Raw genomic sequence first — 21307 nt, forward strand, 5'->3', positions numbered from 1 at the left:
TGGCTTTTTTTCACAGACCGTATTTTCTAGAGTGTATTTAGAAGACCATTTCTTGTAACTGACTGCCAGGATTGTTTTTCATAGCCTTATTTTTGTACGTTACACATAACCTACCTGACTGAGATCATGAAAGATCTGTCTCTGAGATGCCAAGGTACAAAGATGTTTTTATAGATTATACAACTATTACTTCACTGGAAATTGAGAAAGCATAATATTTTGTAGGACTGTGACTTCGGTTGCATCCAGTACCTTTTGCTTTGATTTTTATTATAGGTGGAATAAGCTACAAATAATCCATAAAACCTTTAGCCTAAATCATGAATTTTGAAAACTATCAAATATATCTTTAAAAAAATAAATGCATTGTCTCATAGGTGTTTCAGCCTACCTTCTCCTCCCCATGCAATAAAAAAGATTGTGACAGAGGTGATGCTCAACACTGTCCAGGCTTTGGTTGTAAAACATTTAGTCTGCTTGTTGACTTTAGGGGACTTAAATGGACTGAGGATGTGGTCGTGAAGATAGAATGTACGTGTGTTTCAAAAGTTGCAGAGCATTAAGAATTGCCTTACTAAAATTTCACTTTTTCCCTCTTGTAGTGCCTATGCAGTGAATGGTTCTGGTTTTGTGGATTGTTTGAGTGGTTTTTGAGGGGGTTTTTTGTGTTGGTTTTGGTTTGGGTTTTTTTGTTTTTGTTTGTTTTTTTTGTTTAAGTCTTGCAAAAGAACTTCAGGTTGTTTCACATCTTTAATCGTCATTTGATTTAAAAAAAATTTACATAACTTTTTCAGTTAACTCCTTGTTTGAAACTTAAATTACATTCACATTTAAATATGATTTTCATTTTTTTAGAAAGTGTTCTGTGCGCTTTAGTCAAAAATGTACTAATACACATGTGCAGTATTTTTGTTACTGTTTGGCAAAGTGTTCCAAAACACTGCACCAATTGGATGAAATCTAAGTGTTGCTAATTGTTAATTGTTGTCAACTTATTCTAAGAGTCTCTTTAATGAGAGGCTTAAGTGACTTGAGAAATTCTATTTAGACAGATGTAGTTTTAAATGTGACTTCTAGAACTATGAAGAATTTTGTGGCTGATAATCATTTCTATCCTGGCATGGTGACTTGTCCGCAGGTCAAGTCTTGCAGGATTAGTGACTGAGCCATCAAGCACTGCACATTTCAAACCCAAATAAATACAGCGGTGGTTTCATTTTCAAGAGGTATTTGTCTTATTTTCAGAAGCACTGTATCTTGTTAGTTTTTAAAAACTAATTTTGTTGTTACCTTCTGGAACTTAGTCTTTGAAAGATGATAGATAGGTTTGTAACTATTTTTTTTTTTCTTATGACTTGCAGGAAGACTTCAAAAATTAATGGTATTGAATATGTACCTTTCATGAGCGTTGATCTGAGGGAACGTTTTGCTTTCCCTATGCCATTTTCGTAAGTGTGATTCAATTACTGAACTTTTGTTTTTATTTCCAAAGCTTCCCCGTATTTGGTATTTCTATGTTTTCTTTTTCAGAGTTTAAAATTGTTTAAGTAGGCTTTTAAGCATAATTCAGGCAGAGATATTTAAATACTACCACTTCCTTTTTCCAGTCTGATCTTAAAACTGTTTAATGTAAGCTGATCCTGCTCTGCAGTGCTTTTGCATTTATGTCTTCAGGCCTGTAAGAATAACACTGTATTTGGCTTTTTGGAGTTTTGGGCTGGGCTGGCAACTTGGGTCCGTTTCCTGATTCTGCTGCACGCTAACGAGTTTAGCTCCCTCTGCCTCAGTTACCTGTAAAATGAAGGTGGTAGCCATTTCCTCTGTAAAGGACTACTTCGAGGAAGAGTGATATGTAACTGCTAGACCTTCATTCATGAGCAATAATAATATGTTAAGATTACATAGCCATAATAGACAAAGACGCCTGGGGTTGGTTTGGGTTTGTCATTTGTTTGGGGTTTTTGTTGTTGTTCAATCTTCTGCTATAGGCTTGTCAATCAGACAAGCCTCAATATTTTCAGAACTGAAGAAACTTTTTATTATTAGTTCATCATACTTAAATAAAGTGAAGAATTTGAGTTCTGCTGGTGTAGATGGCTTTTTGGAATTTCCTTCTCCTGTTTAGTCCTGTATGAAGGAAGCTCTTGGGTTTTATTTCATGTTTTTAATATTTTTGCTTTTTTTCCCTAAGAATCACAAACTTAGCAGTAGTGTTCTTTGAAATTGTTTTACAGCTCTGTATACAAAACTGTGTAACCGTTTTGTGCATATTTTGCACCATCTATCAGACACATAGAAGACTGGACATACCATGAATAGCTGTTATAAACTGATACTGATTTATTTCTACTTTTTTCTCTCTTAAACCTAGTGATAGATGTGGGAAGTTACCATTATCCCCCAAACAGAAAGCAATGTTTGCCAAGTGGGTGCGACCAGATGACATAACAAATAACCCTACGATGATTTATACTGTATCAAGTTTCAGCATAAAGCAGGTAAATTGTTCCTAAAGAGAAATGTGTGCTGCTAGCAGTTTATTGCAGGGGATATAAGACCTTCTTGTTCAAAAAGGAATCCCCAAATGTGAGAGTGCTTTCCTCAGCTCCTGTGAAATTAAATAAATAGTATCACTTCAGATTCCATGCAGAATAAACAGGTGTGTTAGCAGTGGAAAATCAGAATTTGAATTCCAGCTGAAAATCCTGTTTTCCAGAAATAGCAGTAAGGTTACTATGAAAAAAGGCAAGGTGTACTCTGCAGCAAATAGTTCACTTCATTTACTGCATGGGAAAAATAACGGGCAAGAGTTTCAATTTTTTATTTGACAGGAAGCAGAGTGGCCCATTGAAAATAGTGGAAATGTCTTGTTTAGTGTGAAGTTGCAGATGGCCCAAGCTGTTCCGAAATCAGCAATAGATTATGCCATAGGCTATGGTTTATATTACACAGTTTTTTTGGGGGAGGAGGGAGTGAGTGAATGCTGAGGTATCTGCATTTGGCTCTGATTGTCATAAATAATTCTAACTCTGGTTTGCTCTGTAGGGGCCTCGTGTTGAGCAAGCATACATTTCCTGCCTTTTAGGTAGTAACTTTGCTTCTCTTGGTTCAAATCTTTCCCTTTTGAAGGGAATTACTAACTGATGATTTTCTTTCCGTCCACACACCCCGTTTGTCTTTCAGTATGTAAGTTCTTAGTAAATGTCCTCACTGGTTTTCTTTTCTTTATAGACGATAGTGTCAGATTGTTCTTTCGTGGCATCACTAGCTATCAGTGCAGCATATGAAAGAAGATATAACAAAAAATTGATCACAAGGTAAGTAGCCATTGCTTTCTAAGATCTTTTCAGACTTAATACTGCCAAGCTTTTGCAATATGTTCTATGACAGTTGGACACAGTAAAAACTAGCATTTGTTTCGCCTTCATCTCCCTGGGACTCATGTGGCTTCAGCACTTCTGAGAGGGAAGCTAACTTTACATAGATATGTATACAGACACTGGAGTCTTAACTTCATATGTGCTTTGAGGAGGAATAAATAGTTCAGAAGGTTTTGTTTGGTTTTTAATAGAAATTTTACTTACAATGCTTTATAGGTTTATTTTCCTACTTTGCTATGCCAACTGCTGTGCAACAGGTGGTCCATCTTGCATCTCATTGTAGAATTAACGTTAACAATACTATCTCGGTTCCACTCGACTGGCATCCTGTGACAAATATGGCGCAGTTTGGCAGAATCTGCCGGGAGCCTGTTGCCAGACCAGTGTGTGAATGTTGTTCCTGGATTTTTTTTGTATTAACCTATACTCGTTAGAACTGAACTTGTATTCTTTTCAAGAGCAGTGAGTTCTGCACTGTCTTCTCCTTCTTCAAATGTTTGACTTGTCATTCAGGCAAATATTGTATTTATACTACAGATATGTAAATACCGTTTGTTTAATAGTAAGATAAATTTGTTTGCCTTGCTTCTGTTGGAGAAACAGGTTACTTATGCTCTTTTTATTACTGTGTTAAGCAGAGAACTGCAGCAAGAGCAAGGCCTGAAAAATAAAACCTATTTAAGTATCATTTGTCATTTTTACTAAATTTGAGTTGCTCTTTCATTAAAAATTCCATAGTTATGTTCAGTGTAAATTCCAGAAACAGACTATGTTAATCCCACTTTTATTGTTATCAGTGTATGTACAGTCAAGTCATTTATGTCACAATTTCCTCCTCTTTTTTTCTTTTTTTAACAGTATAATTTACCCTCAGAATAAGAAAGGAGAACCAGAATATAATCCATGTGGCAAATACATGGTGAAGCTTCATATCAATGGTGTACCTAGGAAGGTAAATGGTTTTGGGGAGACTTCGTAGTGTTACTGCTTAAGTCATATATTTTAAAGGCTTGGTCTGCTTCACTGTGAAGCTATGCTTGCATAGCAAAAACTTTAGATAGATTTTGTTGGAAAGTGGTTTTTAATTGTTAAAACTTTTGAGGTTCATTTTGTTTGTGAAGTATGTAACAGAATGTAGGTATTTCTTCTACAGACATTCATGAAAATAGCCTTACATTAAATTCATTAAAAATCCTTATATTGCTTAAAAGAATTATGAAAACCATAAAGGAACAAAATTATGCATCCTATATTTATGAATAGGGTGTGCAAGTAATCCGCTTTTCCACTCCATCTTAGAAAGGAAGTTACAGAACTAAAAAGTACAGAGGGGGACATCCAGGAAGAGTATAGACATGGAATGACCGTAGAGGAGTAACTCAAATGACCACAGATTTTTAGTAAGGAGAGGAGATGCCTGAAGATATATGATAGAACCTCGTAAACACACAAGCAACTTCATTTTCTTTTCAGTGCAATAAATAAGGGCATAAAATAATGCATTTCTTCATATAATACTTGACTGTAGCACTGATTATTGCAGATCATAGTGACTGATGAATGTTTATGGGAGTTCAGAAGTTGAGTGGTCGTATTCGCGGGGCAGGGGAGTAAGGGGAAAGTCCTCAAAGGCTATTAATTGCTAAGATATAACCTCTGGGTCAGGAAGTACTTGAGTTGCAAAATTTTGGAATCTGAATGTTTCAGGGAAGTATCATTTATGTGCTTGCCTTGCTCTTAATACTCTTTCCAAAATATCTCCTAATGGCTGCCTTTTGTTAGGATGAATGGCCATTTGCTCTTCTATGAAAAGGATTATTCATTCCTGCACAGGCAGGATTTGACCAGAAAATGTGCTGTGTTGGTAGCCCGTATTGGTAACGGACTAATGCCAACGTGAAACTGAAACATCTGTTCTGGGAAACTGTTCCAGACCACTACAAATACCACAGTAACAATCTGTAATAATGCCGAATATATTCTACCTAATTTAAAGAAGAAATGTTGATACTTTCACAACTGCTGCTTTGGGGTTTTTTTTCCTTTCCAGAGAGAAGAAATTTAAATCTGAATTAGAGACCATGAAAGTGATGTGACACATAGTTCATTTCCTTATAGATAAATAACTGTTTATTTTTCTGCTGGCTACCAAGCACAGTCCATGCTCTGTTTCCTAATTAGGTGTGGGATATTGCTAGGCTTTTCTTTCCTTTTTCTAACGCTGTTAATTACATTGAACTTCTCTGTGGCTACCTTTTTCAATAGGTATTAGACACTTTACAAGAGCATACTGTCATCATCCCCATTTTACATAGGGGAAAGCGAGGCAGGTGATCACAGGTCACCCAGTGGACCAGTGCAAGTAAGAGCTGGCAACAGAATTTCTTGTTCACTTGGGCGAACCACTGCAGGATTGATAGAGGTGTCCACATCTGAGAGCGATGGTCAGATCTGGCTGCCTGAGAAGCTGTATATTAATCAGAGTTTGGTTTTATTTTTTTAAATACTTCCAAAATACTTTATTATCTTCATGATGATTTTTCATTTGTTTATTTCACACAGGTAATCATAGATGACCAGTTACCTGTTGATCATAATGGGGAACTTCTCTGCTCTTACTCTAACAATAAGAATGAATTATGGGTATCGCTAATAGAAAAGGCTTACATGAAGGTCATGGGAGGATATGATTTTCCTGGATCAAATTCTGTAAGTACTAGATTATTTCGAAGAGGCAAAAATTCCACTTAGATTATCTTGGGTCAAATAACTTTCCTTCTAGTGAAATAAATGAATTGCTTGGGGAGGCAAGTATTGGGTTTGACGTTTTCTTGAATTTTTTTTCTATTTCTTTCTTTCACAAATACGCTTAGCTGTACTTGATGAGATTTATTCCATCAAAATAGAATGAGCAAGACATCTTGATGGGCAGAGTTAATCTTAGTTCTCTGACTGCAGGTTTGGCACTTACAGTTGGGAAGTATATGTGTTTATATAGAGCCTAGATGGAAGTGTTGGGTAAAGTCATAATTCTTTTTGCCCATATCAATACTGCTGATTTTGGTTTCTTACTGTCATTCAAAAAATAGGACAGTTCTCCCTCATTAGGTAGGGGAGTCAGCTAGAAAAGGAACAAGCTAGTCATTTAGTACATGTCTATAGAGGGAGCCAAGTACTTTGATCTGTGAAAGTTTGTTTATCAGACTGTTCCACTCATTTACATAAATATGTAATGGTTTCCTATAATGTGGTTACTAAAGAAACAGTCATCGTACTGCAGCTAGGCTGACATGCAAATTATTCTTTTAAAGAGGGACGGTTTACTGAAATGAGTAGCCCGCATAATCTTCACTCGTTACTTAGGAAGCACTTCTGATTTTAATTTAAAATTTTTTAAAATTTTAACAGTATATTTTTGATTTCATGGTGCTGCTCACATTCTAGTTGGTGTCTCGATAATTGCATTCTTGGAGAGTATACTAGGTAATCATCACCTTTTGAAAAATTATTATGGAGACAAATGTGGCTTTGTATAAGGGGTTAATTGTAGCATACGTTTTTGTGTACGTTTATGTCAGTGTTGGGCTGCTTTGTTTTGGAGGACAGAAGCTGGTGAGAATAGCTGCGTTTTATTCCCATTGTCGTCCTCTAACTTGCTATCTGGAAAAACAGCTTGACTTGCGACATTTAATCTTCACCCTTCCTGTCCCCTCTGTTTTCAACTGTATTATAGCTTCTTTGTACAATCAGGGTTACTTACTGGCTGTGTTGTACTGTAATTCCTCAAGTTCCCACCCACCAGTGCTGGTTATTGACACTTCAAGCATTTATAGTCTCTGCTTTTGCTTTGAGGAGTGCAAAGCAAAAGAAAAAGGAATAAGCAATGATTCAAGGAGATGAAATGGGGAGATTAAAGCGTCTTTTTATGGAAATATATGTCAGTGTCAGCTTTACCAAAAAGAATAAAAAACCCAAACCCTGAGCCTTAGAAGTAAAACATAAATTATTTAAAATGCATATATAATAGCAAGGTTCCAAATATTGCTTCTGAGACTGTGCTTTAAAAGTCTGTGAATCAACGAAATAAATAGAACACATCATAGAATTGAGCATGATTGATCATTCTCTTATGCTTCCATTGCTCTGAAATTCCAGCTTGTTTCATCAGTTCACTTTCCAGCATTTTTTTTAGAGGCTATTTGGAAATGGAAATGTTGTTCTAAACTAATAAAATAAGTTTTTATTTGGTTGGGGTTTTTTTAATATAGTCTTAATCTTGAGCCTTTTATGTGTAGGGATATATTGTAACTTGTGTATACTTGATTTCTTTCAAGGTGCCTTTATAATTTGTGTACAGACATCATATGCTTACAGATGGATTATCTATTCTGATTTCTTTTGAATGCTTGCATTTCAGAATATTGATCTCCATGCACTGACTGGTTGGATACCTGAAAGAATTGCTATGCACTCTGACAATCAAGCTTTCAATAAAGATAGTACTTTCAGAATGCTTTATCAGAGGTAGAAGTTTGTTCTTTCCTAAGTAATTAAAATGTTTGCTGTGTAGTAGCTGCGTTACCACTGTAAACGCAGTACAGTCACCACAGATCCTTCGATAGCATTTTGGTACTACTACAAATTATGCTTTATAAAACCTCCATATGCTTTCTGGAAGAAGAAGAATTGAGGTATCGGTGGCTTTGATAGAACAGAAGAGTAAAATATTGTGGAATTTTGTTTGAGGTGATTTTTCTTTACATATGAAGAGAAAAAATAGTAGCCCACTTCCTGATGAAGAAAATAGAATACAGAGTCAGAGAAGAGCAGCTTGGAACCAATATACAAGTTAAAAGTGTTTAAAGAGTAGAAGGAAATGTGTTCTGTGTTCCCACACAGTTCCCCAGAACTTTGGCATTGATCTGCTGTCCTTAGCAAGCAGATATAATATAGTATTTCTAATCATATCACAAGATCTTGGTTATTATGCCCCATTAGTAAATCTCCTGGAGGAGCAGCAAAAGTCTATCAAAACTGCAATACTGATCTTCAGACCTACCATAACAATTCTACTTATGGTGAAAGATATAGCTGTAATTTATAAATGTCAGCTAGCAAGTACTTTGATTTCTTTCAAAACGGCCTTGTGTGACCAGTTTCTTATGCATTTCAGTGCAGTAGAAGGGGGATATTCTGTTGACTGAAACATCTGCATTCATGATAAAAGAGCGTGACTTTCTGCAGGGGTCTTTCAGTTGGTTAGGAGCTCTCAGCTGATGGTCAACAACTCTTCAGATATTCCGGCGTTGCCATTTGGAGGTGTGATTGCAATTAGGATGGGATCTAGCCATTATAGCATCACTTGTTCACCAGTGCTAGACCGAAAATGTGTTGATCCATAGTCCAGTGACCCTGTAAACTGTCTAGGGACGCTGGGTATGTACTTGCATTTTAGCGTGAGCTGGGAAGCATGCTAGTGTGTTTTCACAACAATAATTGTTGCAAAATTAACAATTGCAATTCAGAACAATTGCAGAACTCAGTTGTTGTGAGTTGGCAATTCAGACCCTGTAAGGCCCTTGCTGGCAGACACAAAACTTCAGTGTAAACACCTGCAAAAGTATAGAAGCATGAATTCTTAAGGTTTTGGGAAGCTCCTTCAGAATCCTGGGGGTGTGACAGAGTTGTTAATTTGCTATATACAGTGATTGGCTACGTGTTGATGAAACCACATTTGTGTTCAGCTGAAGATCTGTGAAGAGTAGCTTTAAAAAGTGTCACAGATTGAACTTCAGGTTGATAAATGCTGAGTTTTTATTTATAGAAAATATGAAATTATATGAAAATAGTAATTTTTCACTTAAAGCCTATACTTAAATACTGAAAGAAAATGGTTCCACTTTCTCAAGCTTTTTCAGGAGTGATTTCTGCTGACAAAAAAAAAGTATTCCATTTTTTATAAAGCAGGGTCACGCTAACGGACAGTGTAAAAACATACTATTACAGTGTCTGGCAAATGTTAGTTTGCAACTTGCAAGATTTTAATTAAGCTATTTTTCACCTCTTTTTGAACAGATTTCACAAGGGAGATGTCCTTATCACAACAGCAACAGGGGTGATGTCTGAAGAGGAAGGAGAAAAATGGGGTTTAGTTCCAACCCATGCATATGCAGTCCTGGATATAAGAGAATATAAGGTATCAAGTAAAACTGAAGATGTTTTCAGATGCCTGTTTGAAACCTGTCTGCGATGGTTAGCTACTGATTTTTTGCTCTGATGGCTAATAGAGTTTATTTTGTCTTGAGCTCCGTTGGGAAATTCCAAAAAGCTTAATGATGCTGTATTTTCTTGAGCTATTGGTCCATATTGCATGTTAATATAAATATAAAAATTACCTTGACAAGATGAATCCAACAATTTTATTTTTTATTTCTTTAGGGACTTCGATTTCTTCAGTTGAAAAATCCCTGGAGCCACTTACGTTGGAAGGGACGATACAGTGAAAATGACACAAGAAACTGGACCCCAGACTTACAAAAATACTTGAACTTTGATCCAAGAACAGCTCAGAAAATAGACAATGGTAATAAGGCTTAAAAAGCCACTGTCTTTTCAGATAATGTAGGTCTTTGTGGTGTATCCCTGCAGGAAGGTGGAAAGAAATGCTGAAGCACGAGGAGAGGGAGAGTAAAACAAATACTAGAAACTAAATAGCCCAAAGGTTTAGGAAGTATTTGTGTATTTAAATCCATCATTTCAGGTTTGTCTGGGGTTTTAAGTAATCTGGACTGTTTAATATATCTCAGATTCATTGACAAGAAATTACCTCCCTGCTTAAGTGTTGCTATCTCAGTATCTGGGTGCGGGGGAGTTCAGTGCAAAGGTAAGATTCTGACAATAAGCTGTGTAATGCTGCTTTTTAATATGTGAATAGACTTTTTGTGGGTTTTTTCCTCCAACATTTGCAAATGTGTATCAACATGCTTACTGTAATCAGTATTTAAATTAGTCTCGCCTGTATTTGAGGTTATGCACTGGAGGAAAGTGGGGTTTTTTTTCCCTTGCATGACATTTATATATCTGTAAACAAATCTTTACATACACTCTATTTCCAGCTGTAAGAATAGATTGAGATCCGTCTTTGAGACAGTGGTATTACTATGTCACTGTCCAGGGAAACCACTTGGAATGATGCCCAGTGTTGTCCTGTCCTATCTTCCCTAGGGAGCAGCAGAGTGTAGCATCTGGAAAGTCGCTGTGGGTTTGCTGGTGGAAGGGCAGGTTGCTGACGGTTTAGAAATTCTGCAGAAGCTGCATTTTTCATTCAGAAAGAGATGTCTGCTCTTCTTATAGTATCCTAGTTGCTGTCTGTGTATATCTGCTGTGAGGGAGCCCTTTTGTTTAGTGCCACTCTATTTTGACAACAGTATGCATCCAAACCCATTAAATTATAGCGTTTATTGATAAGCCTCGTGCAAACACATAATGAAAACTTTTTATTTAAATATAAGAATAGCAGCCCTGGCTTTGTGACAGTTATGAGGGATTAACTTATTATTTATTTACCGATTCATTTAGTAAGGAATTTGTATCTGTAACATCTAGTAGTTAAAATTTATATAAAATTACATTAATAATTTTAAGGGAGTTGTTTCTTCTGACTGGGTTTACACTCTGGTCTTGTTGTCTACGTGTGTAGCTATTATGCCTGCTTTTTTTTTTTTTTTTTTTTTTTTTAGTGCTGCAAGATCTGCAACTGCCTATGTCAGAGACTTGAATTATAAGGCTGTTACCTTTTTGAGAGTTCATTTCATCAGGAATCTGTCAGCTTGCAGGCATTGTTGTTGGCTGGAGTTGCAATTAAGGGAGCTATGGAGAATTAGAATAAATGCATGAGAATGTTGTAAAGATGAAGCTGATTCAGGGTGCCAAAGCAAGTCACGTAGGTGTTGGATGAAGTATCTTAGAAATACATTCAAACATACTCACGTGTTGACTGAATACTTGGTTGTGCTGGATGACTACTGAAGTAGGTTGTTGAATTGTTGAATTGGGGGAACCTTTGTTTGACTGTGTAATTCCCCCCCCCCCCCCCCCGAAACCTAGGAGGGGGGAGGTGGGTCAGAATCACCTAATGTCTCTTTCAATACAACAGATTCTCTCATGCTTTCTGCTTAGTGCTTGGTAATGAAAAGCGTTCTGACAGCTTCAGAAAGTCCTTGATTATAAGCAGAGACTAAGTTGTTTTTCTTGGTTTAGCTTGTTTGTTTAGGGGGTTAAATTTAGGAATTTAGGAATTTGGGCAATGCAGATGTTACTACTAAGTTTTACAGATATGTTGGTTTATATAAGCTATATCATTTGCCTGGAAAGAGACTTTTGAAAAACAAGTAAAATCAGGTGTCTGGTAAGGAAACAATAACAGCATTTCCTTTTTAGGCATTTTCTGGATTGCCTGGGAGGACCTGTGCCAGTACTATGATGTTATTTATTTGAGTTGGAACCCAAGTCTTTTTAAAGAATCTACATGTATTCACAGGTTGGTCCAAGAGAGAAAATTTTTGTGTCGATATCTGACTAAATGTTCTGATGTGGTGTTTCCTTCCTTCCATTCTTCCTAGTTACAGCTGAAGAGGTTGAACTCCAACCGTGCTCTCTTGAGCCTGACTTTACACTTCTAAATTCTCAGCCCAGGCTTTGTTTTTGACTACTTCTCTAACATTGTTGAAACTCCAGTGACCTTTGTGATGTTGCTGTGGACCTAAGGTTGTGTAACCAGATTCTGACCTCAGTCCCACATCTCTCTATCAGAACAGAAATCAGATTTTTGTGCAGTCCATCTTTAAGCAGTGACCAGTCAGTGCTTCAGTGACCTAGTTTTTATTTGGAATTCATTTTCCTGGCCAGTTGCAAGTCATTTCTGCAGAGCCTGTTGTCTTAGAGGGTGTGTTCACTGATGTCAGAGTAGTTTAATTCCGTTTCTCACCAGTTGTGTAGTTATCGTTAAGTCGTCTTCCTTGCCTGCTGACTTTTTTCTGAACATGATACCTGTCTCCTACCTAGTATCCATCACATTCAGTCTTTTTGTCACCCAGTTTGAGGATAAGCGTGTGTCTCAGTTTCAGAAAGCACTTTGCCACTGCTTCCACACTGTTTCTGTGCATGTTAGCTCTGCACAAGCTCCTTCATCCATAGTGCAACTGCTGAGCTTATCTGTAACGGCTCCTTCCATCTTCACCACAGTGTATTTTAGAATTAATTTGAACATGATGTAGCAAGATGAGGTAATGTGTATGCTAATCTCAAAGCTCATCTATTAGTCTGTCTTTCCTTATATTAGTGATTGTCATAACCCCTGTGTAGGGAAATGCCTAGCACAGTGGCAATTGCCGTAAAAAGCGGAGTAATGATGGTGATAATTTAAAGCTTAGTTGATAATGTGGCCTTTCACACATGCCGTTCAGTTTTAAGTGTGGGAGGGTCAATGGGACTTATGAGTAGTTTTATCCACTTCAGCTCCCCGCATGCCACGCTTTGCATTCAGTCATCAGCACTTCTTGTTTTTTCATACCTTATTTTCCTTGCCTAGACAGTTCACGAGGCAGCAGGCAGATTTTGCAATAGGGTACCTCACAGATTTTTTTTTTTTTTTTAACACTTCATGCAGGCACTCTTCCAAACATAAAACAGATCAAATTTTAAAAGAAAAATTACCCAAATAAAAAACTGGAGGGAAAAATTTAGCAAGCTTTTGGAACTCACCATAGCTTACATACGGAGTCTTACAGTTAGAAAAGCATCGGTGTTTTTCCCTTCATAATAAATGCGGTGTGTGCAATCATTACAATAATTGGCTAGCCTGGGCTCCCTGAAGGGCTCAGCTTTTTCTGTGCTTTGTGTGGTTGCAGTCACCATAGCAAACAGCCAATCTGTTTGTATTTAGCGCTTTTTTGTTACCACACTTGTATTGTAGTGAAGTCATTTATAAAACAAAACTGTAAGAGAATGCTTTTGACACTAGTGCATTACGTAACTACTGTCATAGCTTCCTGCAGAAAATTAGCCTTCGGTAATTTTGTTACTGCTGATGGGCAGCTCTGTGTATATGTAGGATTTGGAGTTAGTTTTCAAAGCACAAAATAGCATCTTGCTCATCTCATAACGTCTCTGTATTACTTTCAGCACTTGGGACGCAAAGCAAGGTCCGGTGAAGGATGCCTACAGCCTGGCCAATAATCCTCAGTACAAGCTAGAGGTCCAGTGTCCACAAGGCGGTGCTGCCGTCTGGGTTCTGCTTAGCAGGCACATCACAGATAAGGTGCCGGGTTCTTTTCCTGTATTACGAGTTCTGCAACGTCTTCCGTAAATCTTTCTGCATAGCTTTCTGTTATTAGTATATTACTGCTTACGTTTTCGTGTTCGGGTATGTGTGCCTATGGATATGTGTAAATTTTAAATTCAGCAGGTACACGTACCTACAAACAAGACTGTTGAAACAGACCCAGAGTAAAAATTGAGCTAAGTGATTATATTCCACCATAAAGGTTCTGAAGTAACTTTGAATCCTGGGGCCTGAACTGTTAGAAGTGAAATTAGTGGCAGTTTATTTACTTCAGGTATTTTGAAAAGAATTGGATGGGGTATCTCAATAAATACAAATATCAGATCATAACGTGTGGTGATCGAAGGGGATGATAGAACGCCTGCTTGGTTCTGATTAAGCATTAGTTACGTTCCACAGAAGTGTACAACTCTACTTGATTTGTGTTTTTTATAGGATGACTTTGCACACAATCGGGAATTCATTACAATGGTTGTATACAAGACTGACGGCAGAAAAGTTTACTATCCAGGTTAGTGTACCTTAATTGTCAAGAAGATGATGTTAGAAATAAATGAAGAATTGCAAAGGATATTGTGGAGAGGAAAGGCACAGTTTGCTTTAAAACTAGATGCCTCGCTCTAAGAGGTCCATCTTCTGAAATAGTTGTTTAGCCCTGTTTGACCACCTTCAGCAGTCTACACTGAAGGAACAAACTGAGCTGCACATGTCAGAAGCACACTAAGAGGTCTACGTAGTCCTGCTGACACTTACTTTGGCACAGCATTTTCTTTATTATTCTGTTTATTTTGCAGTGGCAGTAGTTAATGCTTAGAGGGAACAGGTGTTGTGCTTCTGTTTACCTGATAGCACAATTATTTCCCACATTTATGAAATTATTTAAAGGTTTATGGCTTCCACTAAATGAAAATAATCAAGGTTAATTGTTTATGAACTTGGCTTAGTAAAGTACCTAAGCAAGCTCATGAGATACAGCTGAACACTTGAACATATTTCAAAGTACCAGGTATGGAATGTTTAAGAAAAATATTTAGATGTTCAAATTTTGTCAGAGTATTACTCTTGGTCATTATAGGTCAGATTCTACTCACCTTGGCTTTTGGAGCTTTGTTGTAGCTGCGAAAAAGCCATGTGTGTTTATTTCAAGACAGATAGCAGATCTGAAACACAGGTTGAGACACGGGAAGTAAAGGTAAGGCCCAGGTTGAATGGATAGGGTAGACTGCAACTTTAAGGTATGGCTAATAGTGTCATATTTTTATTTCTTCTTCACATCAAGTTAGAGGTCTCAGTGTAAAAATATTCCTTGGGAGAATTCAGTGAAGGTGCCTCCTAGGACAGGTTGGACTCGGCCTGTTGCTTTTACAGATAGGGAACCTCTTTAGAACCAGGGTTGCATTCAGGTAGCTGCTCATGCAACAGATAATAGCAACAGTTAATTAGAGAGTAGCTCTTAAAGCTCTTTTCAACCAAGAGTGGAATTCGTGGGGTTTTTTATATTGGAACGGCTGGTAAGGGTTGCATTGTTCATCTCTGGTCTTGTTCAGTGAACTCTGCCATCCAATTCCCTTAGAATCCAAGCTGTCTTTCTGTGGAAGGCATCTGTTGAGACCTGACCAAATCATCATCTGTTTTGCAAGAGCTGATCTTGTTAAAGCATCTGCTTCTCCTTACAGCCCAAGACATGCTTCTGGTGTTTCTAGTACTTGTAGCAGTGCTTATTTTACATGTCTGTCTTACTGAAAACATTCTTAACTGGGCAAACCAAACACATTTGTATAGTGGAGGGAATTGTTCGGTTGTGCTTGAAAGAGAGTCTTCCAGCAAGACCACTAGCAAGAACTGGATGATTCATATGTTTTGTCCCGCTACCCAAACTCTTTTATAAACTTTAATCTCACGAGCTCAAACTCGTTTAAAACCTTTTTCCATGGAAATAGATTGGTCAAGCTGCAGTATTATTTTTACCATCTGTTAAAATAAGATCCATACAAAGCAGGTTAATCCCTTGGCACTGAGGCCGGGATTTCCCATTCCTAAGCTGCTCATTGTTTTATATTAATCCTTTCCCCTCTCCCATGTTGCTTTGTGGAAGAAAATAAAAGGACCTGATCCTGGGTTTATTGAAGTAGTTGGCTAGACTTGGTCCTGCTTTGCTGAAATTAAAAGAAGTCTGGAAAGAACCAATTAGAGGCCAAATAACAAATTACATTGTCTAATTGTAAAAGCAAGTATTTGGGATGTTTATAATAAGTACCGCATGCACATTGGTACTGGGATGCAACTACATCTGTGTAATGATCACAAGGATTTGGAGAGAGAGAGACAAAGTGTGTGTCAGTTAAAGAAATTAACATGTTTTAAAGTCTTGTTTACCCAGTGGCCAAAGATTTTGGCAGCTTGCATTCTGGAACTGTCCAGCCAATAGAGAAAGAACAGACTCCTCAGATTTTGAGAGTGCTCAAACATTCCTTATCTTTCTCTTTAAGTTTCAACATAATCACAGTAGGTCTCCTTTGAATAGTGACATTGGTGGGAGATGGATAAGCAGTACTTGCAAGTCATGGGATTTACGCCGTACTTTCAAGTGCAGAATTTGTGTCCTGTCATGTGTGATGTACCTCTCCTGAAAATAATAGTTGCTCTTAAGCAACTGTTCTTTTTATGAGCAAATCTTGAGGCTCTGTTCTTTTGAGAGCACTCAAGTCTGCTTACAGTCTAACCTTAGTACCAACAGTCTGACTTTCCTGGCAAAATTCACTGATATAAAATGGCTAAGAAGTTTACCAAGCCGGGGGATTTTTTGATCCTGGAAAAGTGTTCATCCTTTTCTTTTTCAGCTGATCCTTCTCCTTATATCGATGGTATTCGGATCAACAGTCCTCATTATCTGACCAAGATAAAGCTGACCTCTCCAGGGTCCCATACGTTTACCTTGGTGGTGTCCCAGTATGAGAAACAAAACACTATCCATTACACCATCAGGGTATGTAGTGTTGATTTCATAATGAATGTAAACAATTAAGCTATAAAGTGTCCTTCATTTGCAAGTTTGAGAAAAAAGTGTACTTCTGGATCGATATTGTTATTTTTGGGGAGGGAGGCTATGAATGATGGAGCAGAACCACCGGATGAAGTGCTTGATAATGTTCTCTATTGTAGTTAAGACAATATAGTGTGTGTGGTTTTAGTAATGAAATTTAGTAATGAAATCAGCTGAAAAATACTTCTAGTTCTTAGACTAAAAAATTAACATCTGTGTACAGGCAGAGCATTGGCTCTCTGTGTATCCAAAATAAGCCTATTTTAGATCCCAGTTAAGATTTAAAGTTTTTTGACTTCTCTAAGTCCTTGGACTTAGTATTTGGGTTTTTCTGTTAACTGCTGAGTCATGTGATGATCAGTGCTACATGTCTCTTTTTGACACCGAAAAAAGTAAAATGCAGATTGTTTCCGTTTTTCTTTCATAAAAATTAGGTCTTGTTAGTCCCAGCACTATCCTGGATTTTGAGTTTCAGATGGGGTCGTCTGATGAGTAATATAGGCATGTAGTGAACAAGTATCTAAAAATGATGTGTAGGCAATTCTGCTTTTTTTTTTAACGTGTCGTGATTTCATATGAAAAGTGCAAGATGGATGTGTGATCAGCTGCTTCTTTTACAACACAGGTGTATTCCTTGTGCAAGTTCACCTTTTCCAAGATTCCTACACCTTACACCGTTTCCAAACGGGTAAAGCACTATTTTCTTTTATGGGTCACTGGATAATAATTTTGGCTTTTCCATATTTGAGATGTACAAGGTTTTTAAATACATTTTTATACTACTGCCCAAAAATGTCAGCTTAGGCCATCTTTTAACAAATGAAACTTCTTAACTAAAGCTTAATCTAAACATCATTAGCACAAGACCAATCCTGTACTCAAGTTACATATAATTTGCCAAACAATTAGCTGCACTGTTAGCATCATTCATACCAACATAGAACTCCCTGGGCTGACTCACGCTGTTCACACCACTCTGGATGGATGGTGGCTTAACTTTCACTGGCATTTGGTATATAAGCTCCACCTCTGTTGCAGAGTGTGTTGTTACAGCTGTACCATTGCAGATATACTGCAAAGCCTTTGTAGAACAGACTGGCCTTTAGAATAACAACCTGTACCCTAACATGTAATTACTCTGCAGAGATCAGGTTGTGCTAGTACTACTGCAGAGTAAAAACCCTGCAAGAGCGTTGCTCACTTTCCCTTAGGAGAATTGCATAATTTTCTTGGAAAAACTCTTGGCACGATGGGACAAAGTCAGCAATGGCAAACCGAAGGCACCAGTAGCAAGACTGTGACAAACGGACTTAGGATGGCAGTATCACAATACATTAATATGTTCCTAAATTTTGCAAAGACATCCCAAAGGTCTGTAACCACTGGGATAAGCACTCACATTGCCGAACAGGGTCAAGGCAATATACCCATGGCACATTTCATGTAGAAATGCATAGCATAGCTGGGGCAAGAGCAAAAAACTTGACTGAAATTAGGTCAGAAGCTCAGGCAGTCTTGGGGCCAGCTGCTGTTCGTTTTTCAGCTGTCAACATGAGCTGCAGTTACACCTTCAGCTGAAGTATAAATACAGCCAAGAGCTCACAGGGTAAAGTAACTTGCATGTATTTTCATGTATTAGCAATTTTATCCTCAAGAAAGAATAAGCCAGCAGCTGTTAACTTTAATCTCTGTACCTACCATGCATATCCTGGGGAATCCTACTACAGGCAGAAGTCTTCTGTCCAAACAGTAACTTCTTCTGGAGGAGAGAAACAAGGCTAGTTTGAGCCACAGTGGAACAGTCTATTTTTTAGAACACTCATGCCTGAAGCCAAGGATTACATTACTTTGTGTGGTCAGGGGGACATGTTGGCTAGGCTCTTGAGTTCAGACAGTGTTTCGTACCAACTGTTATTTCTGGAACAGCCCCTTGAAGCTAGCCCGTTCTGGAGAACGGTAAGTGGCTAGAGAGAGTCCTGGGAACAGCGAGACAATTTGCTTGGTTCTTCCAGAAACCATTGTTCTTTTTAGCTCTTAAAAACTGGGCTCAGTTTGGGGGAAATGCTTTAGGAGGTCAAAAACTCATTGAAGGTGACCAGCCTGTTTGAGGCAGGACATCTGTTTTATGTTGTATTATGTTTCAAAAGAAAATTAAGTATGTGGAAACCTCCCGTTAATTATTTGAAGATGTCTGTCTCGTATTCAAATAAAAGGCGCATTCTATCTATCCAAGGCCAGCTCTGTCTCTCTGATTAAATACAAGAAGTTAGTTGCCTGTGCTTAATGCTTATTTGGTGCTTGCTTAGCAGTCATCATGCTTAAAAACAAGCAGATAACTAATTCACAGTTTACCAGTAAAAGCAAGTTCTGTTAGATATCTTCTTTTATACTAAAGTTGAGTGGTCACCTCTGGAGCTCACCAAGCCCTAGGGGGATTCCTGGAACTAAGCGCAGCAGAGGTGGAAAAGCCCTGGAAAGCTAACAGCACACAGCAGTTTTAGGTTCCTGGGTAGTAGTATGGCAGGGGGAGAAATCCCCTTTGCTTCCAAACTCGCCATATTTGAGGTTTTTGGACACTGAGTAAAAAGAAATTAAATCACAAGAAAAAAATGTTGCTCCTTGCTGATTTGACAGAAAGGGGAGGGAAGTAACAGGAGAAATGGATCTCGGCTATAAATTTGTGTGAATGCCTGGCGTGTCTTACAAATCTAACCTTTCGGTTTAATGGCTAGCAGGAGGAACTTGCAAACAGATGGGCTGTTTCTCAAAATCTGAGCAGCATTTTTCCTCCTGTATGTCTTTGTCCTTGCAGAATCTGTCCTTACGGATATCTTGTCCCTGTAATGCCGGTTCTCGGAGTGCGTAGAGGTGAATGGACAATGCTGGCAGCAGCGATTTCAAAAGGAAAGGTTACAACACAAGTAGTGTTGTACTTCCTGTGCTACTGCTGTTTCTCATTTAGCACAACAGAGGAGTGTCTGAGGAAAAAAAAAACAAAAAACCTGCATAGTCCAGTAGTCATGGGATAGATGGGAATAGAGATCCTTCGTTAGATGCAATTTGTCATAGTCAGAAACAGTCACTTGGTACTTATTTAATATAAGCTGAAAAATACAGTACACATAAATGATCTAAGGCTTTGATCGAGGTGGGTGGAGGACTGCAGTGAAACTTTCTCAATACTTAACAGCGTCTTTCACTTGCACTTTAAAAATTAGGAGAGATTACTAAAGTCAGTGACCTCTAAAGCGAGAGGAGCCTCTGGTCTTGTTTGTGTATAAATCAGCAATACAAATCCTCAGGATATAAAGTATATTTTCTGTACTTTTGACTTCCTTCAGGTTAATGGACAGTGGAAAGGTCATAGTGCTGGAGGATGTGGAAATTTCAGAGACAGCTACAAAAATAACCCCATTTATCAGTTCCAGCTGGACAAGAATGGGCCATTACTAATTGAACTACGGGGACCGAGGTTTGTAGAGAATAAGCGTGCATCAACACAGCAAGAGTATTACTTCTTCCTCTTAAACTAATTACGATCATAATTCCTTTTCTTTTGTAGTAGAGCTAATATGTGGGATACTAAACCCTTACAGGCTCTCAAATAATGGCCTCTGCAGTAGCTTCAGCTCTGAAAGCGCATTTACGCTGCCACTAGCAGGCCAGGGGAAGTACTGGATGTCAGTGCCCTATAGAGTAGACCTACGCAGGTCAAATTCCTTTGGCAAAATTCATGATCTGCCTCAAAATACCAGTATACAGTGCTTCTAAATAGCAACATCTCATGACATGCAGTCAAGTGTTTTATCTTGTCTTTTGCAAAGCTGGACAGTGGGCCCCACAAAATGGCAGCACTTCTTTATCCACCCTCCCCTCTTTGAGGAAACTCCTCCTCTCATGAAACGAAGACGAGTGCAAAGGTGTGGCTCTACTGTTCCACTAATTGAGCGGGGGGGTTTTTCTGCACTTGCAGATCATATTTGGGTAGTTTGAATGACAGGGGCAGTGGTGCCTGTCACATGCATTAACAGGTAGTAGACAAACTGTCCCATGTTACAGTGCAACATGAGAAATTCAGCTGAGATCACTGACAGTGATTCTTCTGACAGCGATCAGATCATACCCCAGGATCTGTGCCATGTGGCACCCGAGTATGTCACCACAAGTTTAACTACTTGAAGTCTGCTTTAGTGCAGAGGCAGGTGTCTAGCAGGCATTTTCCATATAGTCTATAGCCTAGTTCTGAACCTGAAACGTGTTCCGTCTTCCTTCAGATTCTACATTCATGTTGTGGTAAGTTTGACTTAGTGTTTCCATCACAAATGTGACAAAACTTTTAGATGTCTTCCAGTTATACTGTGTAGTTCTTAATGAATAGCCCTCTTCATGGTAATCCTGATGACCCAAATAACTAAAGTAACAGCCTGTCACATCACTTGCAGGCAATACAGCGTTGGTTTTGAACTCGTCACGGTCTCGACAGTAGGAGATCCTGGCTCCCATGGCTTTCAGAAAAAGAGCAGTGGTGACTACAGGTAATAC

At 38.2% G+C, this 21307-nt stretch overlaps 2 protein-coding genes across 5 annotated transcripts in view; one reads left to right on the top strand and one right to left on the bottom strand.

The window, feature by feature from the left end:
• Nucleotides 1-21307, top strand: part of CAPN7 (calpain 7) — a 35789-nt gene that overhangs the window by 10211 nt on the left and 4271 nt on the right. For 3 of the 4 annotated variants that reach the window (XR_012994704.1, XM_076331081.1, XM_076331083.1), the window contains 15 exons: nt 1362-1448; nt 2372-2498; nt 3232-3317; nt 4239-4332; nt 5943-6089; nt 7798-7904; nt 9456-9576; nt 9819-9963; nt 11820-11919; nt 13563-13698; nt 14158-14233; nt 16563-16708; nt 17391-17453; nt 20107-20237; nt 21208-21300. Coding sequence is in view for 3 of the 4 variants with exons in the window: in XM_076331081.1 (XP_076187196.1) it covers nt 1362-1448; nt 2372-2498; nt 3232-3317; nt 4239-4332; nt 5943-6089; nt 7798-7904; nt 9456-9576; nt 9819-9963; nt 11820-11919; nt 13563-13698; nt 14158-14233; nt 16563-16708; nt 17391-17453; nt 20107-20237; nt 21208-21300 (1659 nt within the window). In the remaining variant the exon portion in view is untranslated. The remainder of the gene's footprint in view (nt 1-1361; nt 1449-2371; nt 2499-3231; nt 3318-4238; nt 4333-5942; nt 6090-7797; nt 7905-9455; nt 9577-9818; nt 9964-11819; nt 11920-13562; nt 13699-14157; nt 14234-16562; nt 16709-17390; nt 17454-20106; nt 20238-21207; nt 21301-21307) is intronic. The other variant, XM_076331084.1, reaches the window with a different exon arrangement.
• SH3BP5 (SH3 domain binding protein 5) overlaps nt 1-21307 on the bottom strand; it is an 87640-nt gene that overhangs the window by 4202 nt on the left and 62131 nt on the right. The gene's annotated exons all lie outside the window — the stretch shown is intronic.

The sequence above is a fragment of the Aptenodytes patagonicus genome, chromosome 2, assembly GCF_965638725.1.
Source record: "Aptenodytes patagonicus chromosome 2, bAptPat1.pri.cur, whole genome shotgun sequence".
In the NCBI taxonomy this organism is placed as follows: Eukaryota; Metazoa; Chordata; class Aves; order Sphenisciformes; family Spheniscidae; genus Aptenodytes; species Aptenodytes patagonicus.